At 43.7% G+C, this 17,650-nt stretch overlaps 1 protein-coding gene across 1 annotated transcript in view; it reads right to left on the minus strand.

The window, feature by feature from the left end:
* acbd3 (acyl-Coenzyme A binding domain containing 3) overlaps positions 1-15,639 on the minus strand; it is a 49,684-nt gene extending 34,045 nt beyond the window's left edge. Inside the window, exon 1 of the mRNA XM_041188108.1 lies at positions 15,289-15,639. Coding sequence (XP_041044042.1) covers positions 15,289-15,604 — 316 coding nt within the window. The 5' untranslated portion in view covers positions 15,605-15,639. The remainder of the gene's footprint in view (positions 1-15,288) is intronic.
* Positions 15,640-17,650: the final 2,011 nt, after the last annotated feature.

A 17,650-nucleotide genomic window follows, 5' to 3' on the forward strand; every position in this document is an offset into this window, starting at 1 on the left:
CCAGGCAAGGACAGCAGATTTCCTTCCTTAAAGGACATTAGTGAACCAGATGGGAATTGACAACAATTGGTGATAGTCTGTGATGGCGATCATGAAACTAACTTTCAATTCCAGATTTATTAATTTAATTTAAATTCCACCAGCTGGGATTTGAATCCGTGTCCCCACAGCATTGGCCTGGATCTCTGAATTACTAGTCCAGTGACATTACCACTATGCCAACATCTTCCCCCAATCATACAGGAGTCATTCTAAAGCTAGACCTGGTAAGGACATCCGTAAACCAGTTGAGTTTTTAAACAACAATTCAACAGCTTTATGGCCACTTTTACAGATCACAGTTTTAAGCCAAATTCAAATTCTAAAACTGACATGGTGGGACTTGAACACTCATTCTCTAGATTAAGTGCTAGTCGTGCCTTGGTGAAAGCACTCTCATCTCTCAGTCAGGTGGTTATGGATTCAAGTCTCACGCTAGAGACTTGAGCACAAAATCTATGCTGACACACCTGTATTGCACTGAGGAAGTGCTGCAATGTTGGGAGTACTCTCTTTCAGATGAGATGTTAAACTGAGTACCTGTCTCCCCCACATTCAGGCAGATGTAAGGGAACCCATAGCACTATTCAAAAAACAGGAGACTTCTCCCTGGTCCCCTGGCCAATAATTATCCTGCAATCATCATTATTGATGCATATCGAGTCACTATCATTCTGCTGTTTGTGGGAACTTCCTGTATGCAAATTGGCTACCAAGTTGCCTACAACAGTGGCTACACTTCAGAAGTACTTCATTGCTGTAAAGCGGCTTATGCCCTGAAGTTCTGATCGGTGCTACATAAATGCAAGGTTATTATTTCTTACTGGTCCACTAACAAAACCACTACACTACCAATCCTGAGTGTCCATTAACAGGTCACCTATTACAGTAATGTAACATGATACATTGCTGCTGTTCAATGTTCTCAGGACTATCAGTGTCCAGGAAACAAAATCAGAGCTAATCATCTGAACCCCAGGTCTAATTCAACTGTCCAATTCATCAAGAGACCTAAAGCATAAAGTTTCACGATGCAATTCCGCTTTCTAAAATTCACTTATGAATAACTTTCGCTAATCCTTAAAAAAAAGTATGAGATTAAAAACAGAATCGTGAAAGAGCGCTGAGCTGAATATCTGTAAAAGTTAAATGTAGAATTGAGCCATTGACCTGTCACGCACAATGTTCCATTGACAGTTGTACTTTGAATATACAAATTCATCTGTGGGAGGAAGGAAAAGGAAAATGATGATGTTAAATTATACCAATCTCTGGCATTTTAGAGAAGATCAAGAGAAAATGCATTCTTCAAACGGAGTAAGGGTCAAGGATAATTGGGTAAAAGTGGGGAGACATCATCCAGTCTCCAATTTAAATTGATACACTCTGTCCTTAGTTTTATAATAATTTTGAATTTATATTATTTATCCCCTTAGGCAATCCCTCAGGATCCAGGATGAATTGCTTCCATTCTAGTTTAATGGGTTCTGAAATGGCTGGTAAGTCCAATGTACGATCTGCAGGCTCTGCTACATACAGGGCAGGTGGTACTCAAAGGGGCAGGTAGATAAGTTTATTTAGAGTGTTGTACATGCAACTTTTTCTGTTCATGTTCCTGACAAATCTCTCCCAGTGTTTGGTGCTTTCCTAAGTGAACCACCTGTCAGTCATAAGTCGGGTTTTGGGGATTGGTGGTGGGATGTTTGATCTCTTCAGGGATGCTTTAAGGGTATCGCTAAAGCGTTTGTGCCGTCTTCCAGGGAGTCTCCAGGGCCAAATTCAGAGTACAGCAATGCTTTGGGAGCCTGGTGTCAGGCATATGAACAACATGTTCTGTCCAGCGGAGCTGGTTTTGAGTGATTAGTGCCTTGATGCTGAGCATGTTGGCTTGGGAGTGGATGCTACTGTTGGACCGCCTTTCCTGTCACTGGATTTGGAGGACCTTGTGATCTCACTGCCATTCTATGGGAGCTGGTTGAAGGAGGTCCTTAGTTTTGGAGGTTGTTACAGATACGAGGGGGTTTAATTTAAACAGCCCTGATTTCTCCCCTCGCCCGTAAACAGAAAGGCACTTTTCATTTGCTTACCCTTTACGAGCGGTGGCATATCTCCCAAACCCTTGGTTTTGGTGTGATTCAATTTCTATTAATAACCCCACAGCAAACTCATGATAGGATGAACTCGAGATTCAAGCTTAGCTTATTTGCACACACAAATGCGGGAGGAGGGTAGCAACATTGTCTCCTTTTCACTCATACAATAAAAGAGGGGGATGGAGAAAGATAGATGACCACAGAGAAAAGAATTGTTTCATGTGAGTCCAGAATCAAAGTCCAATGGTGCATTCCTTCAGAGGTCAGCAGGCTTAAAACTGATGCTGGATAATTCACTTTTCCAGTAGAGATGACTTCCACAATGAGATAGGCACGCAGAGATGAATTAGTCTTGTAAGTGATGGCACAGAAATTCAGAAGCTCCAGTAGAAACAATGCAAATGTGGCCAGGCATTCAAACTTGGGCAGAGCCTCTTTCCTGTGCTGCTGCTAGGTAGATGGAGAGGTGGCAGACTGAGCTTTGCAATTCGGCAAGACAGTATAACTGGTTCTCTCAGCTAGAGGTTCATGTCACATGACTCCTATCTCTCCACACCACCTTTGACAAAAGACGTGTATTCCTTGTCTGGGAATCTGCAATTGTTAAATGTCCCAGCTATTTAAGAACTTAAAGGAAGGTTGCAGGGATCTTTGTCCTAGCAGACTAGTAGACTCTGGTTTGCCAGCCTGGGTTCTGAAATGCAGATGGCCTTGGTATAGTTCCCTTTGAATTTGCTCTCTGAAGCCCACAGGGGGCCATAGGGGTCTCTGCAGAGATAACAAGGTACAAATTTCTTCGATATTGCCAAATAGCTCTTATTGTTCGAGGGTCTCAGACAGACGTAGCTTTAGCCATTTTAAAAGTCATCCACTTTTAAAATTTTAGAAATTAGCCATGAGGGTGTGTGGATAAAAATATAAAGTGTGAGGTCTTAGTCGCATTACAGGGTGTTTAGTGAAAGGCCCGTTTTCTTGTATGCTTCAGAGAAGGAGTTGCCAAAGACCTCGAGCTTAGTTTCTGAGTGGCCATTCACAAGCGTCATGTGCATACTGCAGTGATTTTGGTTTTGGATCATAAGTGCTGTAGGTTGAACAGTTTCCTGTCTGTTCCATAACCTCCAGCTATGGGTTGTTTGCTAGATGTAAAATGCAGTATTGCAGGGAGGAAAAATGGAGAAGAGGGTTGGTGCGAAGACAAAGCCTTGTTTGGCTCCAGTCATCACTGAGATAGGGTCTGTGGTGGCTCTGCTGGTGAAGATCACAGCTGCCACATCAACTTGGAGGAGGAGGAGGGTGGCGTCAGATTTCTGGGGGCAGCCAAATTTGAGGCGTATACTCCATGAACCTTCACTGTTGAGAGTCAAAGGCTTTTGAGGTCAAAAGAAATCATGTAGTCGTTGCTGCTGTTCCTTGTATTTTTCTTGGATTTGCTGTACAGTGAAGATCATGTCTGTGGTGCCTCTCGATTGCTGAAATCACACTGACTCCGAAAGGAGACCTTTGGACACTGGGAGGAAGCGACTGAAGAGGATCCTTGCAAATAACTTTAAATTTACATTATTTATAGCCGACTGTTGGAATTACAGCAATTTGGGAAGCTGAGCTGGTTGGAATATGAGAATTTTCTTACACAGGCAAGACAGATGGAATAGCCTCCTTGCGTGCTATAAAGTTTTATGAATCTACTCAAGGCTGGGGTTTAGAGAGTTGGGAGACAAATGAGCTATTAAGTGTCACCACTAATGAACTAAGTATAGTTTACATGTGTAATCTCCATTCTAAGATCACAATCAGGAGGTGCCCACCTGATCTATCATTCCTGTATTGTTCAATTAGTCCCAATCCCCTGCACTTTTCCTAGAGGTGGACATAGGGATGGTAAAATGAGGGCTTGGAAGAGTAGGGCAGGGAGAGGGGGGAGACCAACACAAAGGAAATTAAGCCATCAAAATCAGAGCTATGAACCACACTGACTAAGATGCAGAGACTGCGATGGGTGCAGGACCAAAGAAAAGGATATTAGGAATTGGAAATGTTTCTAATAAAGGAAATAGGGAGCTGGTATTTCCTGGAGCAGAGGATGAAAACACCAGGGTTGAAGACAAGGAGGGAGATGTGGGCGGTGAAGGAAACAAGGTTACCACAGATTTTCCAGTCAACATACTGAAATCTTGTGGATGGTGAGGCCTTGGGTGCGATGAATAAAATGGGATGGGAGAACTGATGGACAGGTTAAGTGAAGAGCTTAGAGGTGGTGGACGTGGAACTTAGAGACAATGAGAAGTTCAGAGAAAAGCAATGAGCATAATTCTGACACCCTGGTTTGAAACAATGAAGACAAACATCTTGTAAATGAAAATGCGAAAAGAATGGCGCCCAAAAGCCATCGATGCAGTGAGGTCAAACTTGCCTTGTGAGGCTCTCCTGAACTTGTGGCAATGATGTTCAGTGGCCGACAGACATGCAACCACTACTTTTCTCTTTGTGAGGCTGAAAAACCGAACCCCCTACACCACCCTTCCTGCATACCCTTTTTATGCAAGTTGCTGTTTCTTCCACCCATATGTCGAGGCAATGGGTTTTAGCTCTATTTTGGGTGCAGTTTGGTTGAAATGGAATCAGAGGGTCATTAAACTCAGTCATCGTCACCCATCATGCTGTATGTCAGCAGGAACGACTGAATAACAGTCAGAAGTATAAATTGCAGTCAATCTGTCACCTTCTTAACCTATGGACCATGGGGATAGGAGAAGGGGGCTGTGGTTTAAATTAGTAAAAAGATAAAATTTAACGCCAATAGAATAATGTTCCGATGCACACCAATATTCAAAGTGGATTCCCAGTGAGTGTACTGGTAGTAGTTAAAATCCTGAGATCCACTGAATGCAGCAATTGGGGGTAGGTTGGAAAGTGTAGGGTTAATTGGGTAGAGAAATTAAGATGGGTCAAACTGCATCCTTGGTGAACAAAAACAAAAATACCTAGAAAAACTCAGGTCTGACAGAATTTGTGGAGAGGGTCATCCAGACTCGAAACGTCAACTGTGTCCCTCTCCACAGATCCTGTCAGACCTGCTGAGATTTTCCAGGTATTTTTGTTTTTGTTCTAGATTTTCAGCATCCGCAGTATTTTGCTTTTATCTTAGTGCTTCCTTGGTGAAACTGTTTATAGTACCTTCTACTACAGTTAGGTCGGCAGAGATGAAATTTTGAATCTTGGATTTTGCTGGTTTACACAGATGGTACACTCACCACTGAGCTGACTGGTGCTGTAGGGAGAGTTGCTCCAAGAGAAACAGCAAAGAGGGCTGATTAGCATTTTACCCTGGATATGACAGAAATTTATGGTGAAGGTGACAATATGCTTCAAGAACTACTAAAGATATTATATCAAAACTAAAAAGTTCTGCACAAAAGACCACTGAGCCAGATTATAGTGTTTTGGCAATGAATTAAATTTCCAGAGCTTTCCAATTTAATTTGCCTTTCAAATTGGGAAATAGAGCCAGCATGCCAGAACAACGAAACCTGTGAAGTAGGACAAGTGATTTGGAGCTGATGTAAGAGGGTCATGGCACATCCTGTGCATTTTACAGACCCAGCAGGATATGGTGTCTGAGTTTTTCACTTTAAAAAGGTCACATAGAGGCAGTGAAAGTGAGGGGTTCTGAGCAAGGCCAATAAGTACATGCATCTCCAGTTCAGAGAGGTGGTTATTAGGGAGTGGAGGGCAAGCAGGTGCAAAAGGCACCATTGCTTTTTTGGGATGAGGAGAGAAGAGACAAGAGTGTTCCAGGTGAGACTGTAAACCCCCCCAGATTGAGAAGCTGCTACTACCCCTGTATGTCAGCTAATGTCGCAACAGTTATTTGGAAATGGCAACTGTCACAACATAGAATTATTACAGCACAGAAGGCCATTCAGTCCATCATATTCCAAGGAGCAATTCACATTATGCCACTCCCCTACATTCTCCTTTTCAGATATTTAGAAAATTTAGAAAAAATGAGGGCACAGAAGGCGGCCACCCTGTTCATGGTGTCTGCGCTGGCTGAAAAATGAGCGACCCAGCCTAATCCCATTTTCCAGCACTTTAACATACCAAAGCAAATCAGGCTGAAGTCGCCGCAAATACCCAGGACACAACACACCCATATTCTTTCAGGAATCTTTGAGATGCTAAAGTAATAAATGGCTGCAACTTTCTTACTCTGTCTCTTTGAACTGTGATAATGCCCAGCAAAGCAATTAACTTTGCACTTCCAAACTTGACCCATGTGTGGAGACATCACTTTGAACTACAACTTACATTTATATCGTGCCTATACCAGAATAAAACATACTATGGCCCTCCACAGCAGCTTTATCAAAAATGCGGCTGAAGTGCCAGATTTGTCAGTCGTGGTGCTAGCAGGAATTAGAAAGAATGGAGAGAATTCACTTAATTGTGACTGTTCTTTAGCAGAGATGAATACGCCAAATAAATAGACTGACTCAACCAGCAGCACTGTCAGCTCCAAGTCAACAGGCTGTGATAGGGCTGGGGGGAAAGAGAGGCAGCACCGCAGAGAGGAGGTCAGGTGGAAGGAGCCAATAGGGGAAACTGGGTGGAGGGTGGGGAAGGGGAAAGAGGAAGGTGGAGTTGGGGTGGGGGAAGAACGGAGAGAAGCAAACTCCCACAGAACCTCCAATGGATACATCAGCTGATGGGAAACAGCACCATCATGGCAGAAAATGTTCCTTTTTAATCAGTAAAGCAGCTATAAAATAATGTGTGGTCAAGTGAATAACTCATGTTGACAATGAAATTGGACATCTTTGCTCTTAAACTTTCTCTTCACAACCCTGAACCTGCACCCTCTCACCTTTCTGATCTGGTCCATTTGAAAGCTTCTTTTAAAATTTCCCCAACTCCTAAATACCTTACTGTACATATATATTTCTCATTGGAAAAGGACCTTAAAGTTTTGAAACATTCGCAAATGCTAGATTTTAGAAAATGGCAAACCAAATATCGCAGCAAAACTAGAGGCCATTCAGACTGAGCTGTCCAGTTAGTTCCATTCCCTGTTCCTTCCCCATTGTCCTGCAAATACTTGCCTTTCAAATATACATACAATTTCCTTCAGAAATTTACTACTGAATCTGCTCCCACCCTTTCAGACAGTGGATGCCAGATCGCCATAACTGTGTAAAAAATTCCTTCTCTCACCTCTGGCTCATCTTAAATCTGTGCACTCTGGTTACCAGCCTTCCTGTCATGGAAACAGTTTTGCCTTATCTATTCTATTGATAGTCCTTTGTGTAAAGGCTTTAATAGTGATCTTAAATTCATACTTCCATAGCAATTATTCACTGATCAATTTGATGTTCAGAAGTATGAACACTTCTATTGAAATCTCCCTTTACCCTTCTCTCCTCCAAAAAGAGCAGTCACAGCTTCTCCAGTGCCTCCCTTCTCTAAAGGCTGCTCCAACTCATCCCAGACCTTTAGAAACAAATAGAGACTATGAATCCAATCCACTAGGTTAACTGTATGAAAATGCTTGCATAAATAAAGAGTGGACACGTATTGCATTTGGTCAGTGAATCAGGTAACAAGGAAGCATCAATTTAGGATCTTATCATATCCACGGACAGTCTATACATGGCCCAGCCAGAATTTAGGATAATGGCTTATATCTTTACCATAGGGGTTTATTGGAGACATGTTAAATAAGTTCAGAAAGACTATCGCAAGAATAAGGAAAGAGCATAAAAATAAAATTAGAACAGATTATTCTGATTTGCAGCTAGCCTCTAGTGCTGATTCTCTAAGTGCATTCAATAATAATTTCCAAAGAGAATCTCCAAAGAGAGTGTTTGAATTGAAGCCAGGCAGAGAGTGGGGTGTGCGTTTATATTACAGCAGGGACACTTTGAAAAATACATAATTGGCTGTAAAGCTCAAGTGTCCGGAGGTCCTGAAAGATGCTATAAAAATGCAGGTTCTCTCTTTACAGAACCAAAACAGGCTATTTGGCCTATAATTCAAACTCAATCTACCTTTCACGCCTCATTCCTTTTATTCAAGAAACTACCTAATTCTATTTTAAACACATGGATTAACACTGAGGTGGTTTCAGTCCAATCCATATCCAACAACCTGCTCTGAAAACTCTGCTCACATTTTGACAGCTTTGATGCATTCCACCTCAGCAGCTGAGACAATTGACAGCATTCTAAAACAATCAACAACATTCCAAATAAAACAACCTACAACAACTCAACAACTGTTTGAGCCAGAAAATATTGCTTTGAAATTTCCCTTTTTAATTACATTTGCCACTCACTGAAGGTGGGAGTAATATTTCCATCCATTAGTCCATAAACAATATATCTAAAAAACTAATGGACAGGTTTCAACAAAACTTGGTACAAAGATATGGTATGGTCCCAAGGAAGAACTGATTAGTTTTGTCGAAGATGCTAATCCAGATCCTGGAATTTTTATTTCTTTTTTTAAAAAAGGATCTGTTAACATAGGGCAAATTGACTTTGTTTTTTTAAAGAATGTTGTAGGTTGTTTTATTTGGAATTTTGTTGATTGTTTTAGAATGCTGTCAATTGTCTCAGCTGCTGAGGTGGAATGCATCAAAGCTGTCAAAACGTGAGCAGAGTTTTCAGATCAGGTTGCTGGATATGGATTGGACTGAAACCACCTCTGAGATGGAAGCACTGAATAAAAACATTGCTTTTTCAGATTTGTAGTTGCAGAGGATAAACCAGGCAGGAAAAAGCCTCGAGGAGGAACTTCGTAACTGTAATGTTGGGTTAACAGCATGGTGGAGGTATGCACTCTACTGAACGTCCCCTTCATTTGTTCCCCTTGTGAACATCTGCAATTTGTGCCATCGCCTCACTATCACGCTGATCAGTGGAAATAATCTCTCATTATTTATATTGTAACCTTTCATAATCTCCTCGGGTCATCCTTCAACCACCTCAACTCTGGAGTAAGAAGCCCCAACTTCTTAAGTCTCTGACAAGAGAAATTTGTCCATTAATTTGAGTTTTTAAAATTCATTTACGGGATGTCGGTGTCGTTGGCTGGGCCAGCATTTATTGGCCATCCCAAATTGCCCTCGAGAATGTGGCGGTGAGCTGCCTTCTTGACATGCTGCAGTCCCTGTCGTGTAGGTACACCCACAGTGCTGTCAGGGAGATAGTTCCAGGATTTTGACCTAGCAACAGTGAAGAAACGGCGATATATTTTCAAGTCAGGATGGTGAGTGGCTTGGAGGGGAGCTTCCAGGTGGTGGTGTTCCCATTAATCTGCTACCCTTGTCTTTCTAGATGGTCGTGGGTTTGGAAGGTGCTGCCCTTGGTGAGCTCCTGCAATGCATCTTGTAGATAGTACACACTGCTGCCACTGTGCGCGGTGGTGGTGGAGGGAGTGAATGTTTGTGGAAGGGGTGCCAATCAAGCGGGATGCTTTGTCCTGGATGGCGTCGAGCTTCTTGAGTGTTCTGGGAGTTGCACTCATCCAGGCAAGTGGAGAGTATTCCATCACACTCCTGACTTGTGCCTTGTGGACAGACTTTAGGGGGTCAGGTGGTGATTTCTCATTGCAGCATTCTTAGCTTCTGCCCTGCTCTTGTAGCCACAGTATTTATATGGACTAGTCCAGTTCAGTTTCAGATCAATGGTAACCCCCAGGATGTTGATAGCGGGGGAATTCAGTGATGGTAATGCAATTGAACATCAAGGGGCGATGGTTAGATTGTCTTTTGTTGGAGATAGTCATTGCCTGGCACTTGTGTGGGGAGAATGTTATTTGCCACTTGTCAGCCCAAGCCTGGATATTGTCTAGGTCTTGCTTTATTTGGACATGGACTGCTTCAGTATCTGAGGAGTTGCGAATGGTAAACATTGTGCAATAATCAGCGAACTTCCCCACTTCTGACCTTATGATGGAAGGAAGGTCACTGATGAAGCAGCTGAACATGGTTGGGGTGAGGACACTACCCTGAGGAATTCCTGCAGTGATATCCTGGAGCTGAGATGACTGACCTCCAACAACCACAACCATCTTTCTTTTGTGCTAGGTATGATTCCAACAGAGTTTTCCCAGATTCCCATTGACTCCAGTTTTTCTAGGGCTCCTTGATGCTACACTCAGTCAAATGTTGCCTTGATGTTAGGAGCAGTCACACACTCCTCAGCTCTGGAGTTCAGCTCTTTTGTCCATGTTTGAATCAAGGTGCAATGAGGTCAGAAGCTGAGCAGCCCTGGCGGAACCCAAACTGAGTGTCAGTGAGCAGGTTATTGCAAAGCAAGCGTTGCTTGATAGCACTATTGATGACCCCTTCCATCGCTTGACTTTGTTTCCTAACAGACTAACAAACAGGGTCGAAAAAAATTACCTCCACTCACCCTCAGTTGCGCTGGTAATTAATTCATCTACTGTGCAGTGCAAATGAAATCTGACCATAAAAACTTTGCTGTGGTCTTCACTGATGGCTCATTTGCCAAATGCACCCCATTCCTACTTCTGGAATTGAAGTGTGCAGATCAGGAAAACTTCAGCTTTCATCTTTAGTCTACACTGATCTTAAGTGATCTGAAAACAGATCAAGTTGGATTTCTAGTGCTTTGCATAACTCAGAACATCCCAGGCGTTTGATCGCCAATTATGTACTTTGAAGTATAGTTACTGCTGTAATATAACAAACATCGAAGCCAAGTTTCACACAGCAAGCTCCCACAAACAAAGCAGAACAATGAGCAGATCATCTGTCTTAGTAATGCTGGCTGCAAAGAGATATTGCCGGGAATGCGGCAGATGGAACATAATCTGGAGTGGTGGGAAGTTCTTCACAATGGAAGAAAAAATAAAAAAGCAAAATATTTTCAAAAATGGTGAGAGACAGGGAAATGTGGATGTTAGAGTGCCCTATGTGTCCTTGTGCAGTTAACATGCAGGGGCAGCAAGCAATTAGGAAAACAAATGGTATGGTAGACCGTATTACAAAACTAAGAGGCCAAGAGTGAAGACGTTTTATTGATATTACATAGACCCTTGGTAAGACCATGCCCACACTTGCCTAGGAGGGAGCATGATGAAGGTTCACTAGACAGGTTCCTGGGATGAGGGAATTGTCCTACGAGGAGACACTGAGTAGGCTAGACCTATGTTTCCTAGAGTTTAGTTGAGTGAGAGGAGCACTTCTAAGGAGCTTGACAATGCTGGGAGGATTTTTACCCCTGGTTGGGGAATCTAGAATGAGGAGTCACAATCTCTGAATAAAGGGTTGGCCATTGAGACCTGTGGATGCTCACTCATTGGGGAAATCTACAATAGAGATTAATAAGATTTTTGGTTCAATGGGAATTAAGAATTATGCGGTTAATGCAGGAAGGTGAAATTGGGGTAGATCAACCTTGATCTTACTGAATGGCAGAGCAGACTCAGAGCTGAATGGCCTACTCCTATTTATGGTTTTACAGTTGAGAGATAAATATTAACCACGAAATGTCACTATCAGTCTTAGTGCCTTTTATGTGGGTGCTGCTGCAAACAGAAGTCATTCACACTCGATCACTGCCTTGCACTGGACAGCACACCTGTATGGGTGTCAGGTGATGAAGCCCACTCTCACACAAGAGGTGGCATTTGGATAGTGTAGAGGCAGTTCTGGTGAAGGGGACCAAGGGAATACTGAAACTCACTAATCCAACATTGACAATATTCACATTTAAATCGCTGATCCTGACAATTTGTCTTCGAGCCTTGACTGAGACAATCAGTAACCTTCCCATCAAATCCATTCAGGATGTTCAAGACTACTCCTGCTTCACATCAGCCTCAATCCAGCAGACCCTCAAATGCTCTTTTTTCCATTTAAAACAACCTTGCACCAACAGACAAACAGAATTATCCTGGTCATCAACTGCAACAACAAAAAGCCTTGTATTTATGTAACACCTTTACTGTAATCTAGGAGGCTAAGAATCCTGCAATGAGTAACCCACCTCCTGATTCCCCAAAGCCTGTCTACCATCTACAAGGCATAAGTCAGGAGTGTGATGGAATACTCTCCACTTGCCTGGATGAGTGCAACTCCCACTGTCCAGGATAAAACAGCCCACTTGATTGGCACCCCACCCACAAATATTCACTCCTTCCACCATCGATGCACAATAGCAGCAGTGTGTACCATCTACAAGATGCACTGCAGGAATTCACCAAGGCTCCTTCGACAGCACCTTCCAAACTCACGACCACTACCAGCTAAAGGACAAGGGTAGCAGATAGATGGGAACACCACCACCTGCAAGTTCCCCTGTAAGCCACTCAACATCCTGACTTGGAAATATATCGCTGTCCCTTCATTGTTGCTGATTCAAAATCCCAGAACTCCTTTCCTAACAGCACTGAGAGCGTACCTGCACCATATGGACTGTAGCACTTTAAGACGACAGCTCACCACCGCCTTCTCTAGGGCAATTAGGGATGGGCAATAAACGCTGGCCTAGCCAGTGGAGCCCACATCCCGTGAATGAATAAAAAAAATCAAACCCTCTGAGACAATACACAGGAAGTACACCTTGACACAACCACTTAAGGCGATATTAGGTTTAGTGGCCTAACGCCTGGTCAAAGAGGTAGGTTTAGGAAGGGAATTGCAGAATTTAGGTTCTTGGCAGCTGAAGACATGCCACCAATGATGGGGCGATGAAAACTGGGGCTGCTCAAGAGGCAGAATTGAACCTGCACAGATATCGGAGGGTTGTGGAAATACAAGAGATTACAGCAAAAGGGAGGGTAGAGACCTTGAAGGGATTCCAAAAATAAAAGTTGTGAATAGAGATCATTAGAAACAAGACAGCTCAGAGACCCACTGGTATAATGTGTACCACATCCAGTGACAAAATGCAAGCTTGTGCTGTAACTGTGCAGCTAGCCAAAGAAAGTGTTTATGAACAGATACCAACAGCTCTTAACACTTAAAAACAGCTATTAATTTACTTTAAGGTAGCAGGAAGTTGCTGTGTTTAAATGCAACAGTGACATTTCACCAATAACAATAGAATAGACAAGTACTGCTCACTCCATTGCGCCACTGCACTGCTGAAGGTGCTGACTCACATTGGGAGTAGGTGTCCCACAGGACTGAACCTTCACAGACCAGGTTTTTGGTGGAGGTGAACTAGGTGGGAGGTAGAGGTAAGCTGGCCAAGTCTGACCTTGCCCTCTCACCCAGTTGGTGTATGGACCAGTGGATAGCAACCAGAAAAGCAACCATATGATTTTATCAGAGATATGACTTTTTAAAACGCCATACACATGAACCTTCCTCAAAATAACAGCACTAGATACAGTTAGACATTTGTTTGAACAGCTTACAGAACATCTTCTTGCTTTACAACAGTGACTATACTTCCTAAAAGTGCAGCACTGGCTGTTAAAACCCTTTGAGATGTCCTAAGTTGTTTTCTTTTACTCCTATAACATCCAAGTCTCCCGATCTATCTGGATGGTCCTGGGTCACCGAAGCAGATTTCCAATGCACAATTCTATTGGCCTGTTTAAAACAACAGGATTCAGAGCTTCGGTTGCTTAAAGTGGTGGGGGAACACTAGCCAGATTGCATACTTACTACATGATACAAGGAGCAATAGCGGAAAGTATCACGTGAATGAGGATATGTTTGGCCTTATCTCATTGCTCACACAAGCCTTGTACTAACTGTCTGGGCTCAAACACAAAGAATGGCCACTTGTTAACCTCTCTGCTCTGGGACTTATTAAGGATCTGGGCATTCAAGTGGGGTGGAAGAGAAAACTATACAAACAAAACAATCTGTCCACTTTGATTAAGTTATAGAAATCTGGAGCAATCTAGCCAAACTCATTCTCGCCAAGGTGAATGGCATCCAGATAAATGGTCCTTATTTTTACACAATAACTTTAACATTGAATTTACAACATGGAAATAGGCCATTCACTTCATTTGCCCAGCTGGAGTTTCCTCCAGATGAACATGAGCCCTAATCCCCTGTGGCTGCCCCTTTCCTAGACTCCTGAAGAGGCCAGAATTGGTGGAGCACAGAGGTCTCAGATTGTTGCGGGAGGTTACAGAGATAGAAAGGGATGAAGCCTGAGGATTAAACAAGGATGAGAAGTTTAGAAAAGGGGTTGTTTAAAATCTTTTAAATTACATTGCACTTTAAATATACACAATTTTTTTGCATACAAAATGAAAGTTAAAATCTTACACTTCCTGCTAACTTTTCCCCAATATATCTACATTTACTATTGAAACTAAACGCCACATCAACCCACAAGTACACCAAGGAGATGCCTCTTTCACCATTCGCACAACTGGAACATCACAAACTTACATGTCCAATTACCATTATAAATAGGAACATCATTCTTAAATAAGAAAACAAATGAAACAGGGGCTGAACTGTTGTGTAATTGTGGTCCAATTACATTCTACCCGTCTAACCCTACTTTCCAAAGTCGATAACTGATTTTAACTCCGTGTTACACCATAAGAAATCAGGTGCTAATGATAAAGCACTTTAGAAATATGTAGTACTTTTAATGTTTTAAAATGCACATATTTGTGCAAACTATAGTGTACACTGCTGAGACACAAACTGGAATTGCTCCCTTAAAAGCAACATTGATTTAAGGAGAAACTTAACAGAGATGCTTAAAACAAGGCATTTGGATAGTGCAAATAAGGAGAAACTGCCTCCACTGGGTTGGTAAAGAGGGAGCAGAGATTTATGATAATTGGCAAAAGGACCATAAATGATACACAAAGAAGTTTTTCAAAACACAGCTTGTTGTTACGATCTGAAATGCACTGCCTGAAAGGAAGGTGGAAGCACCCTATATTCAGTCAGATAACATTCAGAAGGGAATTGGAAAACAGCTGAAGGGACAATTGGCAAGGCTTTGGGGGGAAAAAGTAGGGGGGGGGGGGAAGAGAGTGGAACCAACTGGATACCGAGTGGGGGTGGGGGGGTGGTATAAGGCTATATTGTTCCATCCCGGAATTAAATATTTCCACATATAATAGGACAGGCTATCTAATAACCTGATACCTAATAATGGTTATTAAATGAGAATGTTAAGAGTGGGGGCGGGGAAGCTGTTACCTTTAAAGAATTTGAGGGCCAGGCAGTAGAGTTCATTCAGGTGGAAGCCCCAGTGTTCCTCCATCTCCTCAGCCCGTGTCTGTCCCTCCTGCAGCTTCTCTGCCCCGGCCCCAGCCTCGGCTCCCGGCTCCGACTCAGGCACTGGGGCCGCTGCTCTGGGATGGGTGTCGTTAAGTGAGGCCTCCCGCGGCTTGCTGCTCTCCTGCTCTCCCTCGTCCGGGCTCAACGTTAGGCCGTCGATGGAGACTTCCAGCCGGGCGGAACCGCCGGCCGAGACCGAGCTGCTATCGGCCGCTGCCGCCATCATCTCCAGCATGGCCGCCGCCGCCGCCACCACCGCCGCGGCTACCCCTCCCCCCCCACCACCGGCCAGCGGCCACGTCACCAGGCACACGCGTCACTTCCGGCCCCCAGTCACCTCTCGCCACGGAAACAGAAACCCCAACACTCAGCCCCACCCCATCCAGCTCATACCGGAAACAGGGCCCGACACTTCGCCCAGCCCAACCCCCACCCAGCTCATACCGGAAAGAGAATCCCACACTTACCCCTGACCTCTCCCAACTTATAACGGAAACAAAACCGCACACTCAGCCCCGCCCCCAGCTCCTACCGGAAATAGCGCCCCTGTTCTTGGCCCCCGTCCCCTCACACCGGAAACAGAACACAGCCCCGCCCCTCTACCCAGGGGTTGTTGCTAGGAGACGGACCAGTTGGGCGGCCTGACAATCCGCACCCGCCTGTCAAATCAATTAACGGGTCCCACTTGAACGTAGTTTTTGTTTAAACAATTTGTAAATACGTGGCTCCTTTCACCCACCTCAGGACTTCGGAGCGGGTTTTACAGCCAATTAAAAACATTTTGAAATGTAGGAGACGCGGCAGCCAATTTGTGCACAGCAAGACTCCACAGTTCGCAATGACCCAATAATCTGCTTTCTCAGGCGATGTTCTAGTTTATATATATATATATACACACATGTATATATATAGACCAGGACACGCTAAAATAAAAGCAGAGTAGTGTGGACACTGGAAACCTGAAGTAAAAACAGACGGAATGTTAACGACTAAAGAAGGTGCTGATACTGACCATAGAGTCATCAAGATCTACAGCACAGAAAAAGGCCCTTCAGCCCATCGAGTCTGCACTGGTCAAACAAGTACCTAACTATTCTAATCCCATTTTCCAGCGCTAGGCCCATAGCCTTGTATGCCATGGCGTTGCAAGTGCACATCCAAATACTTCTTAAATGTTACAAGGGTTTCTGCCTCTACCACCCTTTCAGGCAGTGAGTTCCAGATTCCCACCACCCTCTGGGTGAAAACATCCTTCCTCACATCCCCTCTAAACCTCCTGCCCCTTACCTTAAATCTATGCCCCCTGGTTATTGATCCCTCAACCAAGGGGAAAAGTTCCTTCCTGTCCACCCTATCTATGCCCTTCATAATTTTATACATCTCAATCATTTCCTCCCTGAATCTCCTCTGCTCCAGGGAAAATAACCCCAGTCTATCCCATCTCTCCTCATAACTAAAACTCTCCAGCCCAGGCAACATCCTGGTAAATCTCCTCTGCACTCTCTCTAGTGCAATCACATACTTTCTACAATGTGGATTCCAGAACGGCACTCAGTACAGGCTGTGGCCTAACCAGCGTTTTATACAGGATGACACAAAAATTGGTGGGGTGGTAAATAGTGAGGAGGATGGCATTAGATGACAGGAGGATATAGATGGGCTGGTCAGATGGGTTGATCAGTTGCAAATGGAATTTAATCCGGATAAGTGTGAGGTGATGCGCTTGGGCAGGACAAACAAGGCACGGGAATACACGATGAATGGTAGGACCCTGAGAAGTACTGAGAATCAGAGGGATCTTGGTGTACATGTCAGCCGATCCCTTAATGTAGTGGGACAGGTAGATAAGGTGATTAAGAAGGCATATTGGATACTTGCCTTTATTAGCCGAGGCATAGAATATAAGAACAGGGAGGTTATGCTGGAACTATAAAACACTGGTTAGACCACAGTTAGAGTATTGTGTGCATTTTTGGAATCCGCATTATAGGAAGGATGTGATTGCACTTGAGAGAGGGCAGAGGAGGTTTACCAGGATGTTGCCTGGGTTAGAGAGTTTTTGTTATGAGGAGACATTGGATAGACTGAGGTTAGTTTCCCTGGAGCAGAGGAGATTGAGGGAGGATATGATTGAGGTGTATAAAATTGTGGGGGGCATAGATAGGGTAGACAGGAAGGAACATTTCCCCTTGGAGGACCGGTCAATAACCAGGGGGCATAGATTTAAGGTAAGGGGCAGGAGGTTTAGAGGGGATCTGAGGAAGAATTTTTTCACCCAGAG

This window comes from Carcharodon carcharias, chromosome 5 (assembly GCF_017639515.1).
Source record: "Carcharodon carcharias isolate sCarCar2 chromosome 5, sCarCar2.pri, whole genome shotgun sequence".
NCBI classification, from domain to species: domain Eukaryota; kingdom Metazoa; phylum Chordata; class Chondrichthyes; order Lamniformes; family Lamnidae; genus Carcharodon; species Carcharodon carcharias.